General features: G+C 36.4%; 1 protein-coding gene across 1 annotated transcript in view; it reads left to right on the top strand.

Moving 5' to 3' along the window:
* NSUN7 (NOP2/Sun RNA methyltransferase family member 7) overlaps window positions 1-24456 on the top strand; it is a 62531-nt gene that overhangs the window by 11634 nt on the left and 26441 nt on the right. Inside the window, exons 3-8 of the mRNA XM_029235495.1 lie at window positions 2637-2695; window positions 3399-3529; window positions 12307-12459; window positions 12801-12984; window positions 14134-14344; window positions 22438-22581. Of these exons, the coding sequence (XP_029091328.1) occupies window positions 2637-2695; window positions 3399-3529; window positions 12307-12459; window positions 12801-12984; window positions 14134-14344; window positions 22438-22581 (882 nt within the window). The remainder of the gene's footprint in view (window positions 1-2636; window positions 2696-3398; window positions 3530-12306; window positions 12460-12800; window positions 12985-14133; window positions 14345-22437; window positions 22582-24456) is intronic.

Here is a 24456-nt window from a genome sequence, read left to right as displayed (position 1 = left end):
GTTACGTGGAGCTGTTTCTTGCTGCCTTTGTTCTTCTGCCAGTTTCCAGTTAGTTTTCCCTGAAAATTGTTCCACATGTAGAAGTAATTTTGAACTCTTTTGGGGGAGAGGTGAGCTCCACATCTTCCTACTCCACCTTCTTGATCCCTCTCAGCCTTGGCATCCTTGAAATGAAAGTTCTAGAAGTGAATTATATAAAGTGGATCATTTGAAGGAAACTCTATGAACACAATAAAAATAGAGAAGGAGAACCTAGGGGAGAGTCAAAAGAAGAACTATCTTCCATCTTTCTTCCAGAACGGGAGGGATGATCAGACAGACTGTGTGAGTTTTAGGGGTCCAATAAATAGCACTCTTCCTTTTACACTTGAGTTTGGAACCCATGGAGAGAAAAAAAAAAAAAGATGTCCGGGGACATGGCTTTAGATCTTCAGTCAAGCAGGCTTGCAAATACTTTATCCCTGAATTAGAACTTACCGTCTAATCTAGACACAGCTGAAGAATTGCAGATCCCTCCACCCAACTCATGCAAGGCACGTGGCAAAGAGCAGTCTGGAATGCATGCCCACCTCCTGCAGAAACACTGGCAGACAAAGACTGGAAGGGGGGGGAGTGATATATGCCCCTGTTCATTCTTCCAAATTCACTAATTAAATAAACTCAATTTTCTTTTCACATGGAGTGATAAGTAAGGGGTAGGGAGAGAGTCCAAGGGTGTTTCTCTAGGGAAGGCCTTCTGCATTGGAAACATGAGGAATGAGGATTAAGAGTTCCCTTCAACAGACAAAAGAGAAGAGGCTTTAATTAGTGGGGCACTAGGGATAATTGGAGCTATTGTGCTGAACTAGGATATGTGAGGTTTGCTATCTTCAAATAAGTCCTGATAACCCACATCAGTCATTAGCAGTATGTTTTATTTAGCCAGTATGGTTTGTTGTAAGAGTGAGTAGAGGATAGGCAGCATAATGTGGTGAGGGGCGTGCACTTGGGTGCCAGACTGCCTGGGTTTGAGTCCCTGATCTGACTCTTGCTGTGTGACTATGAAAATATTACTGAACCAGTCAGTGCCTCATTTCCTACTTTATAAAATGGGATAATGATGGTAGCTAATTCATAGGGTTGTGAGGGTTAAATGAATTAATATATGGAAAGCATTTAGAACAGTGTCTAGCACATAGAAAGCACTATCTAGAGTATACATAAGTAATGTTGATATTGCTATGTGAGAATGTTCTGTAAACTATAGATATATAAAGGCAATGCATTCTGCACAATATTAGAGACAGCCCAGAGATTGTCAGTTTTGACAGGAGCCCTAGGAAAAAAATGCAGTGTTGGCAAAATCATGTTCTGTCTTCTTTTCCTTCATTCTACTGCTCCTATTTTTAGGAGTCCAGCAACTCCATTGCTCAAAGTTCTATAGCCTATGCAGGTGTGCTATCTTAGAAGTCCTTCATTCTTATGACAAGTATATTTTCTGTGACAAAAATTGGGACTCATGCTGAGAAACTGTGAAGTAGATAGGAATTGGTTTGCGAATACTAAGGGTGTGAAACTGTAAACTTCATTTTCCTTGTAAGTGAAATGGGGATATTGCCTTGTACAATACAGCCACAATTGGTGGCTAAAATATGGGTAATGATACCTGAAAGATTTCCTATGAAAAGTGGAGTCTGTGCTCCCAAGTTTGTCAATTCTTTTTAGTTTTCCCATCCCCCAGATAAAAACTGAAATTCAGTGTGTATTGTGTATATAGGAGGTGTTCCATAAATGTTGAATGAATTGAAGCTGTCTTAGCTCCCTGTTAACTGACTAAAGCATTTGTTATATGATATATATACTTAAGTAGTTATAACAAAAGAACACTCGTGTGCCCTGTGGAGGTTTTAAAATGTGTTCATGTGTTTTCATTTAGTACCTCTGCAATTATCCCTCTGCCTGGAATGCTCTCTTCTTCCGGATCTTTACATGGCTAACTCCTTGTCATTTGGGACTTAGATTAAATGTCATCTTATCAATGTCGTCACTAGTGAGTTCTACCAAATATTTAAGTAAGAAATAACACCAATTTAACACAAACTCTTCCAGAGTTTAAATCCTAATACCAACATTGACAAAGATATTGCGAAAAGAAAATTATAGACCAATATCCTTCATGAACATAAACACAGAACAAAAATCTATGTTTATTAAAGCATCTGTAATATGATATATATATATAGTTAAGTAGTTATAACAAAAGGAGACTCATGTGCCCTGTATAATAAAGTATTAGCAAATTGAATCCAACAATATGCAACATAAAGAGGATAAGACATTATAAATGAGATCCTCTTTAATGTTTTTCAAGGGATATAAATTAAAGATTGGAATTCCTTTATTACTACTTCAGCTATTCAGATAATACTCCTTTGACTGTGATTCCGTGTGGAGCCTGAGTCACAGGGGTCCAGGATTCATAAAGATTACAAATATTTCATCATGTCATTGTAATTTGAGTCTTTATCAAGAATTAGGTATGTTTTAGATATGAAAGTAAAAGTATTTTATAGCATTGTCCAAAGTGTATTTTGATTCCAAAATTTTCATTTTCAGCTTTGGAGTTTTCAGTAACAGACATTTTCCTTGTCTTGTAGTTCAAGATATTTTGGAAACTATATTAATAGACAGCTATATTTTCCCAAGCACCATAATAGTAAGTGTATAACTTTTATATAATTACTTGTTTCGTGGTTGTTAATTAGAAAGTACTAAAAAGCCTTCAGATTTAAATAACTAGTTTGTTTAATGCTGAGACTTCTTCAAAACACGTCCTTAACTCTCATACTTCTAAGGCTTCTAATATAGATCCCACTCCTTTCATTTTGATGAATCTGCCAAAAATTGTCCTTTTTGAGAGGTTTATTTTTTATTGGATTTTTTTTCTAGTTTGCAGTCCTTTTCTTTTTTCTTTTATGTATGTATGTATGTATTTATTTATTTATTTTTGGCTGCATTGGGTCTTTGTTGCTGTTCACGGGCACTCTAGTTGCAGCAAGCGGGGGCTACTCTTTGTTGTGGTGCGTGGGCTTCTCATTGCGGTGGCTTCTCTTGTTGTGGAGCACGGGCTCTAGGAGTGCGTGCTTTAGTAGTTGTGCATGGGCTTAGTTGCTCCGCAGCATGTGGGATCTTCCCAGACCAAGGCTCAACCTGTGTCCCCTGCATTGGCAGGTGGATTCTTAACCACTGTGCTACCAGGGAAGTCCCTTTGCAGTCCTCTTCTATCTCCCAATTCAACCAGACTATGTAAAAATAGTCATATTTTTATGACTGCTCTCTTATGAAAAACAATGGAATGGAAAATATTGCTATTAGATATTGTTTGTATGCTTTTCTTTATGTGTGTTTCCCCTTGGTAGCCAGATCATTTGAACAGTCTTATCATTGTGATGCTGTATGATTTCCAAGATAGAAAATTTCAAGCTCGTCTCCTTTCTGATAATGAAGAGTCTATAGCAGAAGTTCTAGAAGTAGAGAACCTTCTTAACAGGTAATTGTAAAGGTGAAAACAATGTTTTATATGAAATCATTATTGGTATTTTCACTGGTGAAATTGTGTACAATATAATGTGTAGATAACTGTTAAAATTTTATAGAGAAAAAATATAAAAGTTCATAAGTTTCTTGAGTTCCTTTACAAACAAATCTTGAACAGGGTAAATATTCTGCTTAAATTCAAGTTGTTTTTCAAAGCTTGAATTGTAAGATCCAACTTGTAAGTATTTGGAAAATGATGAAAAATTCCTGACAATTTTTAGCACGTACTTAAGTTACACTTCATTTGAAACTGCTATTATTTGTTTACCTGGCTTTGTTTATAGCTCTTTAAAAAAAATCTAACACGTATCAAACAAGAAAATTCCAACAGTAGATAAGAACCTGTCACTGTTCCAAGTTGAAAAAAAAGATCTACAACTTCATGTTAGTAGTTAAGAACAAAACTAACATGTTTTAAATTTGTTTTCCTTTTATCCTAAATATCAGCAGAAACCTAGTATGGGGATAATAATAGCATCTACCTAAAAAGGTGGTTGGGAGAAGTAAATAAACTAATGTATATAAAGTGCTGAGCTTAGAGTCAGACACTTAGTAGATAGTCAATCAGTGTTAAATGCTACTGTTGTTAGGGCTTTTGTTATTACATCGTTGAACCTTAATAGAAAGCACAATATAGCAACAACAGCAATCTTGTAGGAAGATTTTTACCAGGTGAATAATCTGCAACAGTTGTCATATGTCATTTTATATTATTATGGGAAACTCAAGCAGTTTCACTTACAGTATTGAAGGTTGAGACCAGAGGACTCACGTAATGGAGTTATAGTAATAACTTACCTTTATTGAACACTTAATATGTATCAATCATTGTTATAAGAAGCTCTTTACATAACAACTCTTTGAGGTAGATATTGTTACCAACCTGTATTTTTACACATGGGAAAACTGAGGCACAGACATGTTAAAAGACCCTGCCTAATGCCATAGAGCTAGAAAGGGGAGTAGCCAGAATACACGTTCAGGAATGCTGACTTTAGAGCCCAGGATTTAACCATTTATATGCTACTACTCCTTCCACTTAAGATAGTGAGTGGTGGCTAAAGTACTCTAGAAGATGAAAGATATGACATAGTCATATCTCATGTCAGTTGTAGCCATGAGAAATTTGGAGATGGAGAAAAGCAAAAGCAATCAGATGCATGTACCCTCTGTGTTAGATAAGTAAGGATCTTGCCCCTGATTACTGCATAGGTTTCTGGGCAACTACTTCACCCATACCAGTACCGGGCAACCTGCCTCTGAGGACGGGCACCCACGATGGGTGCAGATACATCAGAGAAAAGTTGGTGGGGCAGTATGCTCTGGGACAGGCTCTGAGTTTCAGCTTTCCTGAGCTGCTGTCAGTTTCTGTTTGACTTAGTCGGGACTCAGGAGATGTTCATGGAAGTCTCAACTTAGTCTCAGTGAGCATAATGAGAGCTGAGGTTAGGAAAGCCACAGGGCTCCAACCAAGTAAGAAAGACCAGACTGTGGTTTCATGAGCAGCAGATTTTTAGCTGAGAATGTTAGCAAGCCAGGCAGGAAATAGGACAAGCAAAGGTCATGGCTCAGGAGGCCAGAGGAACCAGAAGATATTACTGTCTTAGGTTCCTGATTCTCCAGATTTTTCCCTTTCCCCATAATACATACCATGCTACCTCCTGCCTTGACACACATCTGGTTGCATTCTTGTCAGAGCAAGAAGCTGTCAGTGCAGTTTTTCCCCCTACCCAAACCAATAGAGCTTCATATAATGCAGATCTTATTCCCACATTAATAAGTTATTTCATACCCAATTCATGCTATACTCAATTCATAATATGCTATAGGAGAAATGCGTGTATTTAGCGATTGAATTGCAGAGAACAGTAGTGCAGTATACTTATATACAGATAACACTGAAAAAAACCCATGTATAATGATAAAAATCATGCTGAGAAAATACATGTATAAAGATAACACTAAAGGGTTTTAATCAAGAGTCTCAGCTTTCAAGTAATAGAAGCCATCTTCAGTTAGCCTGAGCAAAATGGAAAATGTTCTTATAAAGGTATTGGAATGTCTCATGCAACTCAGAGAATCAGGAAGAGGATGAAAGCAGGAGCTGGAAAGATGTCAGGACCTTTATCTCTGCTTCTTTGTCTCTATCTTTTTAACTCTGCTTCTCTCAATATCTGCTTCATTCTTTTCCTCTGCAGATCTGCCTTCTCTGCTTCTCTAGTCTACATGGAGAAAACCCTGCTATTGCACTCCACGTCTTGAGCTTACTTGTTACAGTTGTTAGTTTCTTCACTTAGACTAACTTATTGTCTCTAACCCCAATTCTAAATTATAATCCCTCCCCTGGGAATTTGATTGGCTCCATGTAGGTCAGGTGCATTCCCCTGGGCCAATCCCCCATAGCCAATGGAGCAGAATTCTGAACTGAGACAGAATGGTAGCGGCCAACATCTGTAGATCATCTGTGGCTTGGGGCTGGGCACTGTTGTCCCCAGGGAAATAGAATCATTGTAAGCTTGAAGTATACTTTAGTTATGTTTCTACCAAGAAGACGGAGACTAATTTTAAGAGGTGATAGAAGTAATTATTTAGCAAGAAATTGAATGAGAATTATTTCCTCCTTATGAAAATTGTTTGATCTTTGTTGTTATTGTCTCTTCCAGAGATCCTTGTGTTTTATCACTCTACCAACTTGTATCTTTTTTTTAAATTTTCTTTTATTTATTTTTTTATACAGCAGGTTCTTATTAGTCCAACTTGTGTCTTTTTCTTCATCTGTTCATAGCTTTAGAGATATAATCCAAGATGACACCTATTATCATTTTTGACATATGCAAGGTCTTTAAGAACTCATTCCTTGTACAAAATGCAACTATATTTTAAATACTATGTGACCGGGTTAAATAAAAGGAGACCACAGCTTCTTCCTTTCTTACTCCCCCCCTGCCTTACACTAGCCCAAGAATCTGATTCTGCCAAATAATTTGTTGGGCTTTGGTGAGGCAGAATTGGGGAATGGGCAGTGAAAGAGTAGAGAGGCAGGAGAGGAAAGACTTAGTGGTCCATCCTCCCAAACCACCTAAAACTGTCCTGAAACCTTCCCCATTACAATTAAGGCACCACCAGCTTCTTAGATATCATCCTTGATTCCTCTTTCCTCCCCTCCCCGGTGCCCATACCACACCTAATACATCAAGTTCTGTAACTCCAATTGGAAAACATGCTGAATGTGTCTACTTGTTTCCATTTCCACTCCTACTGTCCAAATCCAAGCCACTATAATGGGTCACTTGGACTACTGCAATAGTAGTCCTCCTTCCCTGCCTGTAACTCTTACTTTTTCACAATCTGTTCCACATGGCAGGTAAAGTGATATTTTAAAAAAGTGATTATATAGTCATGACAGAGTATCTAGGATCAAGCTGTATTCCTCTTGTAAACAACTAGATGGACAAAATATATGAGGCAAATATTTTGGACATTAGACAAAAAGCAGCACAGAATTTTGATCCTTGAGAGAATGAAAACAAATGAGGTGAGCCCTAGAATAGTCCTGGCTATACACCTACAGGTACTTTCCAACTGCAGTGCAGGAAGGAGGATCTCAAGAGGAAAACTGTCGTCTTACTAAAGCAAGAAAACAGAGATCAGAGTTTTGGGATGAGCATCTGAAATGGTCATTTTTTTCTCCTTTTTTTTGGGGGGGGGGTACGCGGGCCTCTCACCACTGTGGCCTCTCCCGTTGCGGAGCACAGGCTCTGGACGCACAGGCCCAGCGGCCATGGCCCACGGGCCCAGCTGCTCCGTGGCACGCGGGATCCTCCCATACCGGGGCACGAACCCACGTCCCCTGCATCGGCAGGTGGACTCTAAACCACTGTGCCACCAGGGAAGCCCTTTTTCTCCTTTATTCTATTAATGTGGTAAGGTAATTCACATTGAATGATTTATGAATGTTAAAACCATCCATGGATTTTTGGGATAAATCACTTTTGCTTGGATATATCCCTTTTCTGCTATTCCTCAGTTTTCTCATTCACATAACGCTCCAGGGTTTCTCATTTGCTGAAATGCTCCCTAAACACTTGTTCATGGGTTTTTGTCTCTCATATTCTCTCCACCCCTTCTTTGGAAACTCTTAGCCCATTTCACTTACTTAGTGAATATTCTGAAACAGTTGTCAGTATGATGTCTGATTTTATATTTGTATGGGAAATTCAAACAGTTCACTGAAGATTATCCTTTGGCATTAAGAAAATACTCAATTTATATTTAAAGAGAACCATATTTCTTTTGTGTTAGGCATTACTAATGGCACTCCAAAACTTGAGATATTTTGGGAATTCCCTGGCAGTCCAGTGGTTAGGACTTGGCACTTTCACTGCGGAGGGCCTGGGTTTAGTCCCTGGTCAGGGAACTAAGATTCCACAAGCCATGTGGTGTGGCCAAAACAAAACAAAACAAAAACAAAAAGCAAAACTAACAACAACAAAAAAAACTTGAAATATTTTGTTCATTGTTAGGTAAAATTTCTGAAAATTTGAAGCCAAAACGGAGTAAAACCTTTTTTGTATTAGGTAGGATTCTTTTTTGACAACACACAGGACTCCAACTCAAACTAGATTAGACAAAAGAGAAATTTTACTATAAGGTATCACACGGAAGAATTGAACAATGAGACTTGCAGGAAAGACATTGATGTGGCTACGCTTCTACTAACTAAATCCTGTGGCTCAAGTATCATCAGGGCTCTCTTCGACTCTAGTCTCTGCCTCTTTGTGTGCTTTACCTTCATTCTTGGATCTTTTCTTCTGTTCATAGAATGGGAAACTTGGCTGCTGACTACTCAGGAGCTTTACATCGTACACAGCACGAAAACTAGAAAGACTGGCTTGACTCTCGGTTGCTGCACACAAAAATTCGCTTGACTCTGGTTTGGGTCAAGTGCTCACCCTCTCCCAATCAACTGTAGTCAAGGAGACAGAGTCAGTTAGGAACACCTCCCAAGAAAATTATATGAATGGAGGGAGGAGAGGAACATTTTTCGTAAGAGGGGAAGTTTCTATTCCCAGAAGGGAAGTGGTGCTTAGAATAGAAACCTGTAGGTTTCTGCTCTAAATGGAAACATTGCTCTGTAAATATGCTTTGCTGTTTAACATCTCCATTTTTTACGGTACTCTGCCCTCTGTCTGTATATCTTTTCTCTTCTTGTGGTCTGGAAAATTCTTGCTTTTCCTTTAATAGTTCAGGTTTCTCCTCTTGGAAGTCCCTTTAGGCTGATTTTGTTCTTCTTCCAGTACATTTACTCTCTTCTTTATCTATGTATCTTATAACATTAACCATGTTGAGCTATAATTATTTGTTTATATGTCTGTTTTACCACCTAATTGTAAATTACTTAACGATAGAAACTATCTTTTAATCTTTATAGCTCAGGTCTGATAACAGTACTTGATTAATACTAGTAATAAAAGAATGAGCATATTGGACTTTTCTGGTGGTCCAGTGGTAAAGAATCCGCCTTCCACTGCAGGGGACACGGGTTCGATCCCTGGTCGGGGAACTAAGATCCCACATGCCGCGGGGCAACTAAGCCCGCGTGCCACAACTGAAGAGCCCACACGCTCTGGAGCTCACACGCCACAACTAGAGAAGAGAAAACCCGCACGCCACAACTAGAGAGAAGCCGTGCCTCAACGAAAGACCCCGCATGCCTTAATGCGGATCCCGTGTGCCTCAACTAAGACATGACACAGCCAAAAAAAAAAAAAAAAAAAAAAATTAAGCATATTAATCATTATCATTTCTTGAATAACTTAACTTTAAATACATTCAAAATTATCTTTGCAACCATTCTATAAGTTAGATACTACTTCTTAATTCCTAGAGCTTAGAGAAGCTAAGTAACTTGTCTAAAGTCACATAGCTAGTAATTAGTGGAACCAGAATCTGAACCCAGGTAATCTGATTGCAGAGTCCAAACCATACTGGCTGGAGAGACAGAGGAACAGCAAAGTAGAGAAAGAGGGGAATGGATGTGGCATGTAAGCAAAAGTGGTAAATAGTTCAGTGTGTGACTAGAGGTAGATTTATGGATGTGAGTGGTGAGAATTGAGAAAGGAAGAGTTGGTTCAGGTTAAATTATTAATATCCTTGTGTGTCATGATAAAGAGTTTGGATTCTGGCCTGTAGCTAATGGGTTCATTTAAGATTTAAGCTTAGGAATTATATAACTACAATTTAACATACAGAAACAAAGCTCTGGCTACATGTATGACAGGGATGCTGATAAAAAGATAATTAAGCAACTCTCTGCCATAACACAAATTGTAGCAGGAGATGGAGTTCTGGATCAAGAATGTTGGGAAAGGCTGTTTTTGCTTCCATTTTCATCACTGCAGTCTACCTTAAAGCTATGGAAGTATTTTTAGCAATCACAGGATATTTTATTTATGGAAGTGATATATCTGGTTATCCTAATAGCATTTGGATTTGGTCTTTGTCCTCAATCTGATACTGTATGTTTATATAAGAATCTTTATAACTGTACATATACTTCAAGTTACTTTTTATATGATTAAATTATATTAAAATTCACAGTCCAAAATGTTTGCTATCTGGGTTTTGGAAAATCTTTTCTCCCTATACTCCCTGTATATACACAACACATACATTTTTCTAGGCTTCACATCTCTGATCTTTATATTTAATGATTGAATAATTGTCAGTAGCATTTATTATGGTAAATTCGAACTACGTAGGTATTTGGAAGGACTGTTTAGTCAAAAATAGTCTGTTCTCAGAAACATCTCAGTGTATAATATAGAACAGTAACTCATCCCCTTTATATTAATTTATTCTTTGATGTGCATTAATATATAATTATTTTTAATGTCCCTTGCTGTAGTTCTATGACATCAGGACATAGCACTACACAAATCTAATTCTTTTTTAAAATTTAATTTAATTTATTTATTTGGTTGCACTGGGTCTTAGTTGCAGCACACAGACTCCTTAGTTGTGGCATGCGAACTCTTAGTTGTGGCATGCGTGTAGGATCTAGTTTCCTGACCAGACATCGAACCTGGGCCCCCTGCATTGGCAGCACGGAGTCTTATCCACTGTGCCACCAGGGAAGTTCCCACAAATCTAATTCTATGATAGCCCCAGAAGGCTTAATGTTTGATAACCCTCCCCTCTACCCCCACCCAAAGTGCCCCTGTGTTCTCACCCTCCCTCCCTCCCTCTCTCCCTCCCCCCCCACCCCCTGCTCTCGCTCTCTGTCTCTATCTTATTAAGCTTTCTGCAGCCACATACACCATTCTCAAGGAACTTGACTTTTTGTGGCATCCCTTCCTCATTTCTCATTCAAGGTTATCCTTGAGGTTTATTATTCAGTTAGATTCCTATTGTGAAAATGCTATGAATATAGGTCAAGAGTAAGTCCTGTGTTCTCATTTATTAAAAATTTGGGCTATGACATTAAAAAAAAATCATTGGGTCTTCATGGTTATGCTAAACAGTTCTTGTTTTTCTTTTCTGTTATTTGGAATTTTGAGGTATGGGATAGTCAGAACTGGGAAGGACTTGATACATATTCATGAAAGTTCCTTAATCTTATCAAGAGTACACTGTTGCCATCTCTGATAATAATAACTGACCTATAATGAGGGCCTGCCACGTGCTAGGCACTGTGCTAAGTATTTTACACACATGATATTAATCACCACATTAATTGCAAGGTGAGCTGATCACATTTTACAGATGAGAAAACTGAGGCTGATGAGAGATTCAGTATCACACCTGAGGTCACACAGCTAGTAAGTGACAGAGCCTGAATTTTTTTTTTTTTTTTTTTACAGTACGCGGGCCTCTCACTGTTGTGGCCTCTCCCGTTGCGGAGCACAGGCTCCGGACACGCAGGCTCAGCGGCCATGGCTCACGGGCCCAGCCGCTCCGCGGCATGTGGGATCTTCCCGGACCGGGGCACGAACCCGTGTCCCCTGCATCGGCAGGCGGACTCTCAACCACTGCGCCACCACGGAAGCCCCAGAGCCTGAATTTAACTTCGTTTGTCTGACTCTAAATCCTACACCTTTTTCACTACATAAAATTTGTCTCTCAGCCAGCAATTGTTTTAAATATTTGAGGAGGACTTCCCTGGTGGCGCAGTGGTTAAGAATCTGCCTGCCAATGCAGGGGACACGGGTTCGAGCCCTGATCTGGGAAGATTCCACATGCCGCGGAGCAACTAAGCCCGTGCGCCACGACTACTGAGCCTGTGCTCTAGAGCCCACGAGCTACAACTACTGAGCCTGCGTGCCACAACTACTGAAGCCCGCGTGCCTAGAGCCCGTGCTCCGCAACAAGAGAAGTCATGACAATGAGAAGCCCGCACACCACAATGAAGAGTAGCCCCCCGCTCACCACAACTAGAGAAAGCCCGCGTGCAGCAACGAAGACCCAATGCAGCCATAAATAAATAAATTTTAAAAAAGAAAATATTTGAGGAGATACACAGCTATACAGAGACATCAAAAACTGAAGAAAAGAAGCAGGATTATTGGATTTCCATTTTTAAATATGGCAAATTTTAATTTTAGACTTCAAAAATTTGAAATAGAATTATAGAAGTATTTGTTAAAATTCTAATTGTTAATGTTTCTAGTGGAAAATTGATAGTCTTGTCTTCAATGCAGTACTTACCAAGAATGGATTTTCTGTTTCTAGTTTTAAGACAAAATTGGCTGCGGCATTGGCAAGATGTCGAATCAAACATGATGCCCTTTCAATTTACCACATTCTTCCAGAAACAGTTAGGAACCAGGAACTAAGGGCCTCAACTTTGCCACTTTATGCTTGGATAAATACGTGTAAAATCAGGTAAGATTTCTAATCAAATTCTTTATTTAAGTCACTTGCCTTTCAAAATAATGTGATACGAAATATTACCTTTTTAATGGATGGGGGGCTCATCTGGGGGAGTGTTTGGGGAATCATAGTTTAGTTCAGGATTTTATCACCAGATTACCAAAAGTAATTACATAAATGTGTTAACTTTTGTGTCTCTGTTTTTCAACTTACTGTTGGCTAAAATTACAAGTTCCATTAGATGCAATATTTGCAGTGATATTTTTATTTATTGTAGGAAAAAGATTCTAGTGTTAAATAACACTTTTGATGTGTTATATTTGTAATTAAAACCTAATGTTATATATTTACAGCCCTGAAGAAGTTTATCATAGTTTGAAGAAAAAAGGCTATAATAAAGTCAAATCTGTGTTGCATATTGATAATAAAGTCTTTGCTGTGGATCAACATTGCTATGATGTCTTAATTTTTCCATCTCATCTTAAAAGTGATCTTCTAAATATAGATCTTTTCAAAGATTATAAACTTGTATTTCAGGTAAACTAACACTTACTTTCATTGTGATTCTCAGTAATCCTGCTCACCCAGAGAATTCCTCCACTTAAAAATAAAACCTAACAAATTGGTTATATTTTGTATAGGTTATCAAGGAGGTTTATAAGGCCTAATTTTCACCTTGAATAAAATTAATTCCCCTACAGCCAGTTTTCATTTTATACTTTGACATCTTTGCCCCATGTGAAGTGGGCATATTGTAAAGAACATATTCTTCCTACACACCATAGATGGGGGAACTCTTATTGCCTACAGCTAAAAGGCTATATTTTTCTCTCCCAAGGGAGGATTCAAGAGAAGGCACAGTGATTCCTTTTCTTCTTTCCATTTCTGGGGAAGATGCTAGTGCCATCCTGCATTTGAAAATGCAATGTGTAATACTTTCCCATTATCTCTTTACTATATTCCTACAGCTTTGATTTGTAAGATGTGTATATATAAACAGCTATCAATGCAGGAAGAGAATGTGAGGTATAATGTGGTTTCAATAGAATGAGAAATTAAAAGAAATCAGGTTAAATTAATTTTTATGTGCTTAGATTTCAATTCTTGCCTCAGATTCACCTTAGTTTTGTAAGGTTTATCCCTTCATAGTACCTGCATTCTTGGGCAGAGTCTCTTGGCCTTATTTTGTTGTGACACCTTGTTGAGCACTGAGGTCAGATGCAGAAACTCATCTGTCCAGCCCCCTTTTATAAGCTTGTCAGCCATCTTACTTTTAATCTCTGTGAGCTAGCAGCCATTTAGATGACAGTGTAATGGGGAAGAAAGAATGGCAGTAGCAAATGGGTGCATTTTCATGAAGGCTTAAGAATGGGAGCTAAGGCAGGACATCAGTAGTCTGTTAATCACATTTTGGGGATTTTGGCATTGCCTTATCACCGTATAAAAGTTAAATGATCACAGTCATAATTTAGGCTAAACAAAGTTAGGGTATTGTTTTAAGTCAGTTTATATCAGTTATCTTTGTTAAGTTTATATTTTAACATATGTTAAGATGTTTTAAACTCGAATGCGTTAGGTATCTCTTCAGAATTTCTGCCAGTACTTTGTTTTACCTAAGGCAAAAAGAAGTCAGTACATGCTTCTAGTCAAACCCTTCGAAATTCCAATTGTACCATTATCTTGTAGGACAAATCTCGAAGTCTCGCTGTCCATTCTGTGAAGGCTTTATTAAATATGGATGATGATATCTTAATGGTCAATACAGGTTCGTGGTACACAGTTGCCCATATGTCAGTCTTAACAAATAATAATACCTCAAAAATATTTGTGTGTGGAGTACAATCACAAGCTAAGGATCCTGACCTGAAGAACCTTTGCACAAAAATGGGATGTAAAAGTATGTACAAATATTTATTTGTTTGGTGGTAATGTTCTGTAAGATTTAGAAATGTTAAAAATATTTGAATGTTATTTCTCGTAATAAAAAACTCTATATATGAACTATACTCCTAAAATCCCCACTAATCTGTATTATATCAGGCTGTTCTTGTTACTTAATATTGGTTAAACAACTGCAGTTTAAATTAATGAATATATTGGCACTTTGGTATATTGCTTGACATTTACTGCATAATTTGAGTTTCAAACAATAATTAAAGTAAGTGGTAGAAATTGTCATCTTCTAATAAATAAGAACACAATCACGGGAGTTCTTAAGGGACAAAGATAATATCTAGGACCAGATGCTAAGTCCTTAGGCTTCTTATTTTTAAAGAATTTTTCCACTGGATCATGCTGTGACAAAAGATAACATTTCATTATAGGTTCAGTGAAGCTGAAAAACTAAAGGAATCTTTTGACAGATTCACAGGGTCAGTGAGAAGATAAGTAGAATCCAGGGCTTGACATGGAGAGGTAGACTGGTAAATACCCAGGATTTCATTGGAGCACAGAAGTATACCCTGGGTAGTGATCAGTCCTCTGATGAATTGAAGCCCAAATTCCAGTCATCTCAATTCCCAGTTGGATTCAGGTGATCTGGGATTGCCAGAGGCAAAAGTAAATTCTCTCTGGAAGAAAGTAACATCATCCTGGATCTCATATTATCTCCTAATTTTTTTCAAATTCTGTGTCTGGCACTCAAGAAAAAGAAAAATCAGACAAAATAGAAGAAAGATGTGAGTGAAATAAAGAGAAAAATACTGCAATAGAAGCAAACCCACAAAAGGGCCAGGTACTGGAGGTATCAGATGTGGACTTTAACTATGATTAATATGCTGAAGAGACTAAATGACAAACTGCAGAATTTTAGCAGAGAACTGGAAACTATAATTTTTAAAAAACTCAGAAGAAAATTCTAGAATTGAAAAATACAATATGTGAAATTAAGAAATAAACAGATTTAACAGTAGGTTAAAACTAAAAGAAGGAATAAGTGAACTGATCAGTCAGAAGAAACTATCCAGACTGAAGCATCAGGAGACAAAAGGATGACTAATATGGAAGAGACCATAAAATACACATGAGATTCAGTGATCCAGTGATGTCAGGTATGTTGTGATTGGGAACCCAGAAAGAGAGGAGAAAAGGAACTGGGAAAAAACAATATGTGAAATTCGGACTGGGAGTTTTTAAAAATTGATTAAAGTCACAGATTCAAGAAGTGCTATGAACTCCAATAAAAATAAATGTGTATAAATCACAGCAAGATCCTTTTTGACCCACTTCCTAGAGAAATGGAAATAAAAACAAAAAATAAACAAATGGGACCTAATGAAACTTAAAAGCTTTTGCACAGCAAAGGAAACCATAAATAAGACCAAAAGACAACCCTCAGAATGGGAGAAAATATTTGCAAATGAAGCAACTGACAAAGGATTAATTTCCGAAATTTACAAGCAGCTCATGAAGCTCAATAACAAAAAAACAAACAACCCAACCCAAAAATGGGCAGAAGACCTAAATAGACATTTCTCCAAAGAAGATATACAGACTGCCAACAAACAGATGAAAGAATGCTCAACATCATTAATCATTAGAGAAATGCAAATCAAAACTACAATGAGATATCATCTCACACCAGTCAGAATGGCCATCATCAAAAAATCTAGAAACAATAAATGCTGGAGAGGGTGTGAAGAAAAGGGAACACTCTTGCACTGCTGGTGGGAATGTGAATTGGTTCAGCCACTATGGAGAACAGTATGGAGGTTCCTTAAAAAACTAAAAATAGAACTACCATATGACCCAGCAATCCCACTACTGGGCATATACCTTGAGAAAACCAAAATTCAGAAAGAGTCATGTACCAAAATGTTCATTGCAGCTCTGTTTACAATAGCCCGGAGATGGAAACAACCTAAGTGCCCACCATCGGATGAATGGATAAAGAAGATGTGGCACATATATACAATGGAATATTACTCAGCCTTAAAAAGAAATGAAATTGAGCTATTTGTAATGAGGTGGATAGACCTAGAGTCTGTCATACAGAGTGAAATAAGTCAGAAAGAGAAAGACAAATACCGTATGCTAACACATATATATGGAATTTAAGAAAAAAAATGTCATGAAGAACCTAGGGGTAAGACAGGAATAAAGACACAGACCTACTGGAGAACGGACTTGAGGATATGGGGAGGGGGAGCGGTGAGCTGTGACAAAGCGAGAGAGAGGCATGGACATATATACACTAACAAACGTAAGGTAGATAGCTAGTGGGAAGCAGCCGCATAGCACAGGGAGATCAGCTCGGTGCTTTGTGACCGCCTGGAGGGGTGGGATAGGGAGGGTGGGAGGGAGGGAGACGCAAGAGGGAAGAGATATGGGAACATATGTATATGTATAACTGATTCACTTTGTTATAAAGCAGAAACTAACACACCATTGTAAAGCAATTATACCCCAATAAAAATGTTAAAAAATAAAAAAATAAAAAATAAATGTGTAAAAAACATAGTAGGCACATCATAGCATAATTGCTGAAAACCAAAGACAAAGAACAATGTTCAAAGCAGCCAGGGAAATAATACATATTACCTTCGATGAGATAGCAATAAAACTAAAAATTAACTTTTCAACAGAAACAACTGAGGCCAGAGACAAACAATATCTTCATAGTGCAGAAAGAAAATGTCAGGCTAGATTTCTATACACAGCAAAAATTTCCTTCGAAATAAAAATACTCTCAGAAAAAGAGAGTGAGTTTGTTACCAGCAGATACAATAAAGGGTTTACTAAAGATTATTGTTTGAGTAGAAGGAATATTGTCTCATACGGAAGGTTGTAGATGCTGGAAGAAATGAAGAGCAATGGAAAAGGTTAGTACATAGGTAAATCTAAATAATTGTAGTCTAGTGTCTTGTGGGACTGTAAACTAATGTCTTGTGGAGCTAACAATATTTGTGTTAATGTAATTAAAATACATTACAACAATTGCACATAGTTTAGAGAAGGAAATGGAATTAATGTGTTCTGTCATCCTTGCTTTGTCTAAGAAATGATAAAAGTAGTAAATTATTAAGTCAGTGGTATGTGTTATAATATCGGGGCAAACAATAAACAAATAATAAAAGAATGTAAAACTAATAGCTAAGGGGGAGGGGTGGAATATGGAATTGGAATCACCATAGTAATGTATAAAAGGCAAGACAAAAAGAAAGGAAGTAGGTAGATTAAACTTTACAAAAAATATGTATTTATAAATCAATGAGTAAACATTAAATATGCATGACTGATACTTGAATTATAAGACAAAGAACATCAATACTGGATTTTTAAAGATCAACTTTAAAATGCTATTTATAAGAGATACCCCTTGCATAAAAGGATATTCAAAAAAAAAAAACTTAGAAGGACAGAAAAAGATATTCGGTGAACATACTAACAAAAGGAGCTACAGACAAAGTAGTGTTATGTCAAGAAAACTTACTAGAAATATAGCATGTTTAAGTCATCAGGAAAATATACCAGTACTAAGAAGTATGTACATAATAACATAGTCTCAAAATATATAAAGCCACATTATCTAGAATCAGCAGGTAAAATGCTCTGTATATAGAAAATTCTAAAGAATCCATGAAAAAATACAGATTTAATGCAATCCCTATAAAAACCCTAGCTGGCTTTTTTGCAGAAATCAACATTCTGTCCTAAAATTCACATGGAAATCCGAGGGACCTGAAGTAGCCAAAGCAGTCTTGAAAAAGAACGAAGTTATAGGACTCACACTTCCTGATTTCAAAATTCACTACACAGCTTTAGTTATCAAGACAATGCGGGACTGGCATAAAGATAAACATGTAGATCAGTGGATAGAATTGAGAATCCAGAAGTAAAATCTTACATTTACGGTCAATTGATTTTTGACAAGTGCGCCAAGACCATTCAACAAGGGAAGAATAGTCTTTTCAACAAATGGTGCTGGGATAACTGGATATCCACGTGCAAAAGAATGAAGTTGGACCCTTACTTCAAATCATATACAAAAATTAACTCAAAACTGGATCAAAGACCTAATTATAAGAGGTAAAACTATAAAACTTCTAGAAGAAAACACAGGAGTAAAACTTTGTGACTTTGAATTTGGCAGTGGTTGTTTAAACACCAAAAGCACAACAAAAGAAAAGATAAGTTGAACTTCATCTAAATGAAAAACTTTTGTTCTTCAAAGGTCACTATCAAGAAAGTGAAAAGACAACCCACAGAATGGGAGAAAATATTTGCAAATCATGTATGTAATAAGGGACTTGTATCTAGAATATGTAAACGATAATAAGACATATATCACAATTTAAAAATGGGTAAAGTAGATTAATTTAATTCAGCTCTTCAAGAAGAAAGTTTATAAAACAATTCAGTTATCAGTAATGGGCAAGGAGATATTACTACAGATCCTAGAGACATTTAAAACATAATAAAAAGATACTATGAGCAAACTTGAACATTTAGATGACATTGGCATATTCCTGGAACAACACAACTTACCAAAACTGACAGAAGAAGAAATAGAAAATCTGAATACTCTTGTATCTATTAAGATCTTAAAATTAGTGGATATAAATGTCTATTAAATTCATAATTGAAAATCTCCCCACTCACAAAGCAAAATATTTAAAAACCTTTAGTCCTTTAAGGAAGAAATAATACTCTTTCAGAGAATAGAAAAAGAAGGATTACTTCCCAGTTAATTTATAACCTTGATATCAAAAACTTGAAATGGATATTAAAGGAAGGAAAATTATAGGCTAGTGCCACTCATTAGCATATTTGTAAAAATAAGTGTTAGCTAGCTGAAATAAGTATTAGCAAACTGTATTTAGAAATATATAAGAATAGTACATTATAAATAAGCTAGATTCTAGGAATACAAAGTTGGTTTAACTCTTAAAAATCAATGTATGTAATCATGTTAATAGGAGAATAATTTTATGGTCATCTCAATAGATGCAGAAAAGAAATTTGATAAAATTTAACATTCATTTATTATATATATACACAGCAAATATCATACTTGATGGTATGTTTAAAGCTTTCTGGTATCAGGGATTAGATAAGCATGCCTACCATCACCACTTCTAATCAACATTGTACTGGGAATCACAGGCAGTACAGTAAGGAAAGAAAAGAAGAAATAGAAGATATAATGATTGGAAAGGAAGAAATAAAATTGTGTTTAATTTATAGGTGACATGATTATATATGTGGAAAAAACAAAGTAATCTATAAACTATAGATTTCACGTATGCCTTTTTTAAATTAATTTTTATTGGGGTATGGTTGATTTACAATGTTGTGTTAATTTCTGCTGTACAGCAAAGTGAATCAGTTACACGTATGACTTTTGCAGTGTTGCTAGATACAAGGTCAGCATACAAATTCAGTTTCTGTACACCAATAACAAAAATTTGAAAATGAAGCAGATACCTTTTACAATGAACAAAAAACCATAAAACTTTTAGGAATACATCTAGTAAAAGATGTGTAAGACCTCCTCATAAAACTTATGGAACATTATTGAAAGAAAGAAAGAAGACCTAAATAAATGGAAACAACAGACCATGTTCATGAATTGGAATACTAAATGTCATAAAGATGAGTTTCTTCTCCAAGTTGATCTGTATTGATTCAGTTCACTCCTCTTGATGCTACAGGATATTAAGGAAGAGAAGGTCTTTTTAGTAAACGGTGCTGGGAAAAAATGACCCCTGCTTCACACCATCTACACAAATCTAGAATGTATTATAGGAGAAAACTTCTTGACTGGGGCTGGTAAAGATTTCTTAAACAGGGCACATAAAGCACTCATCATAAAAGAAAAGATTGATAAATTGGACTACAGTAAAATTTTTTAAAATTTAAGGACTTCTATGCATTAAGAGTACAAAGGCAAACTGTAGAGAGGGAAATATAAACTGATGAAGAGGTTTTTTTTGCCACAGTATACAAAGAATTCTTACAAATTAACAATAAAAAAGACAGCCCAGTTGGAAAATGTGCAAGAGACATGACCAGGCATTTCACAAAAGAGGATATACAAATACCAAAAAAACTTATGTAAAAGTACCTTAACCCCATTAGTAATCGAGGAAATGCAGTTCAAATCGCAACTTACCACCACATATCCACAGAATGATTAAAATTAAAAAGATGGCAGTACCATGTGCTGGCAAGGTAAGGAGCATTAGGAATGCTCAGACACCGTTGGTTGGACTGTAAATTTGTACAGTGACTTTGGAAAACTAGCATTAATCACTAAAATTGAAAAAATACATGCCCTTATGATCCAGCACTTCCAGGTTTATTACCCCTTTGAATTTTTACCTAGTTAACCAGAGAGAATAGGAACCACTGGGTAACTAAGCAGTAGAGGAAGGGAAGTTTCTTCTTTTAGAAGCATTCCAGGTGATAAATGAAAAAGGGAAGATGGGAGTAGAATACGACTATTTTGCAACCCCTTTGCTGGTAACCATAAAGGCAATTTAATGGATGAATGTGACCCCACTTGTGAAGTAGTTTTGTGCTCCCCACCCACCAAGAAAAAAAAAGAACTTGAATCTAATTAAGCTCTAAAGATCCAGCTACTAATAAACTACATTTTAGGAAAGTAATTAGCAAAATCCAGACTGTGGGAAACTCTAGTAGTACAAAAAAAACATGTTTCATTAAGAAATAAATGATAAGAAAAAATGGAGAGGGTACCTATAAACAAAAATAAATTTAAAAGACATCAACTAATTGCAATGTATGTACCTTATCTAAATCCTGATTTAAACAAACTGTAAAAAAAAATTTGACAAGTGTGAGACTATTGGAAAATTTGAGGCACGATTGCATGCCATTATTATTTGATGATAATAACAAATTACTTTTTAAAATGTATGGGGTTGTATTTTTAAAGGGGTTCTTATCTTTTAGTGATATATGGTGAAATATTTTATAGATTCAAAATAATATGGGGGAGTGGAAGTGGGTGTGGATATAGATGAAACAAGATTGGGAATGAATGGTTCATTGTTGAAGCACCATAATGGGTACTTGAGAATTTATTACATATTATGTCTATTTTTGACATAATATGTTTAAACTTTTACAATAAAAAGTTAAAAATAGGGGAAAAAAGAAAAAGACCCACTTGATTAAAAATTTTTTTTCAAAAGAGACAATAGAAAGAGAGAAGAATTGATCAGACAAGAGAAGGGTTGGGTAGGGCAATTTCAAGAGCAGCTCCTCAGCAGGTGAGGGGAATGGGAGCCATTGCAGAAGTGAAGGGGTGGCCCTAAGATAGGATCACAGATAGTTATAACCTGAGGGGAGGCAGACACTCTTAAACTAAATTATAAGGTCCCTGAGGACCTTTAGACTGTGCCTAAATAAAAATTATAAAATGCTAAATGAAAATATAAATGCTAATAAAAATTTTTTTTCTGGGAAAAATAGAATATAAAAGGGGTTAAAAAATGGGAAGGGAAGTAACCAATACTGAGCATTTACTGTATACTAGGCACCATGCTAAGCCTAACTACTTTATCTCAATCTTCACTACAATTAGATGAGGTGTAGGCTTTATTATCCCATTTTACAAATAAGGAAATTGAGGCTTAGAGAGATTGTCACACAGATAGTAAATAGTGAAGTTGGGAGTCAAATTTGGGTATTTCTGCTGCTAAAAGCCATTTCCCTCCACTATACCATACTGCTTTAAATGGAATCTGAAGTTCAAAATGGAAAATTTTAATTATATTTTATGTAGAAGATATTTAAACTTCAAAATCATTCTCTCAAGTAAAGGAGAAAGAACTCTATTAAGAGAATTCACGCATTAACTTTAGGATGTTATCAGAAAATAATCCTCTTTTCTGACTGCATTAAAATGACTTTTTGTGGGGTTGAGGATTTAAAAATGAACAATGATAGATAGATATAATTACATACTGCATTAAGATTTTTAATTAATATTTTTACATACATTTTCTGTGTTTTTTCTCCCAGATATTGAAATACTTCATGAGACATTTATTAACCTTGAATCAAAGGATCATAGGTTACAGAAAGTTAAAGTGATTCTGCTGCTACCTCGTTGTTCAGGACTGGGTGTTAGCAATCCAGTAGAATTTATTTTAAATGAGCATGAAGGTACTTTAACTTTTAATTTCTAAATTAATTTCTAAATTATTGAAATTTTAATATTTTTAAAATGAAATTATTTAAAATCATTAAGATGACATATCAGATACATCTGATTAATGAATAACTACCATATGTAGAGCACTTAATATGGATAAAGTATTTTACATCCATTACCTCATTTAATCTTTATTATACCAGTTCTGTGAGATACGGGCAAGGGGAATATTCAAAATGTTCAATAATTAGAGTGATGTAGGCAATCAGAACAGATGCTAGTATGCTGTTCTGGCATATACCAGAGCTCAGAATATAGGCATTAACATTTATCAGCATTTTATAGATAAAAAAACTGAAACTCAGAAAGATTCATTCATTTTTATATAGTCACATAACTACTTGGTAAGAGAGCTAGGATTCAGACTTAGATCTGCCTGACTCTAGAGTCTGTGCTCCAAGATGATCCCAATTAAATCATGATCAGACTATTTCAAACTCAAGACTTCTTTAAGCCCCAGTATGTATGTTTTATGATACGAATATCTCAGATTAAATATTCTGAGAATATTTTATTTGCTTCTTTAATAAATTAAGAAATATTATTTAACATTAACATTTATTGAGCACTTATGTATAAGGCACTGAACTAAATCCTTTGCTTGAATTATTTCATCAAATCCTCACAAGAACTCAATGAATTGGTTACTCATTATTTCTCTTTTATAAATATGGAATCTGAGGCTCAAGAGAGGTTGAAGCCACTCAGAGTCTTTTGACTGGTAAGTGTCAGAGCCTGGATTCAAACACTACTGCTCTGACTCTGGCCCTTTGAATCATGCTCTTAATCACAGTATGTTAACTGAAATTGCTTCTTACTCTAATCCCTCGTTTATAGTGAAAGGCATAGGTACGGTTAACTAGAATATTAGACAAAGAGGACATTCCACCAACTTTCAGAATATGTTGAGTAACTGTTTTCTATTTCTAGCAAGGACAGAATCTAAAATGAAGAAAAAGTAATTGAGGGAAAGAAACTAATATTTATGGAGCGCAACTATGCCCCAGTCAATATCTAGGAAGTGTTCATGCATTATAACTTAATATTCACAATAACTTTGTGAGGATAGTGTTATTTAATTATCTCTGTTTTATAAAGGGGAAAAAAACCCCCAAGATTCAGACAAATTTAGCAAGTTGCCTGAGGTCATGTAGCTAGATTCAAAGCTGGGATTCAAATTCAGATTAGTTAGCACATTCCACTATACTACACTATAGAAAGAATTCCACTATACCAGTGGTCCCCAACCTTTTTGGCACCAGGGACTGGTGTCGTGGAAGACGGTTTTTCCACAGACCGGTGGTTGGGGTGGGGGTGGGGGGGTGGTTTTGGGATGATTCAAGCACACTACATTTTTGTGCGCTTTTTTTTTTTTTAATTTAAAAAATTTATTTATTTATTTTTGGCTGTGTTGGGTCTTCGTTGCTGCTCACGGGCTGTCTCTAGTTGTGGCGAGCGGAGGCTACTCTTCGTTGTGGTGTGCGGGCTTCTCATTGCGGTGGCTTCTCTTGTTGTGGAGCATGGGTTCAAGGCATGCAGGCTTCAGTAGTTGTGGCACACGGACTCAGTAGTTTTGACTCGTGGGCTCTAGAGTGCAGGTTCAGTAGTTGTGACGCACGGGCTTAGTTGCTCCGCTTAGTTGCTCTTAGTTGCTTAGATCTTCCTGGACCAGGGCTCGAACCCGTGTCCCCTGCATTGCCAGGCTGATTCTTAACCACTCCGCCACCAGGGAAGTCCAGCAGGCGATTCTTAACCACTGCGCCACTAGGGAAGTCCTTATTGTACACTTTATTTCTATTATTGTTACGTTGTAATATATAATGAAA

The sequence above is a fragment of the Monodon monoceros genome, unplaced genomic scaffold (assembly GCF_005190385.1).
Source record: "Monodon monoceros isolate NGI ecotype Baffin Bay Population unplaced genomic scaffold, NGI_Narwhal_1 Super_Scaffold_20, whole genome shotgun sequence".
NCBI lineage: Eukaryota > Metazoa > Chordata > Mammalia > Artiodactyla > Monodontidae > Monodon > Monodon monoceros.
The sequence above is the reverse complement of the archived record's forward strand: the minus strand, read 5'-3'. Positions and strand labels throughout refer to the sequence as shown.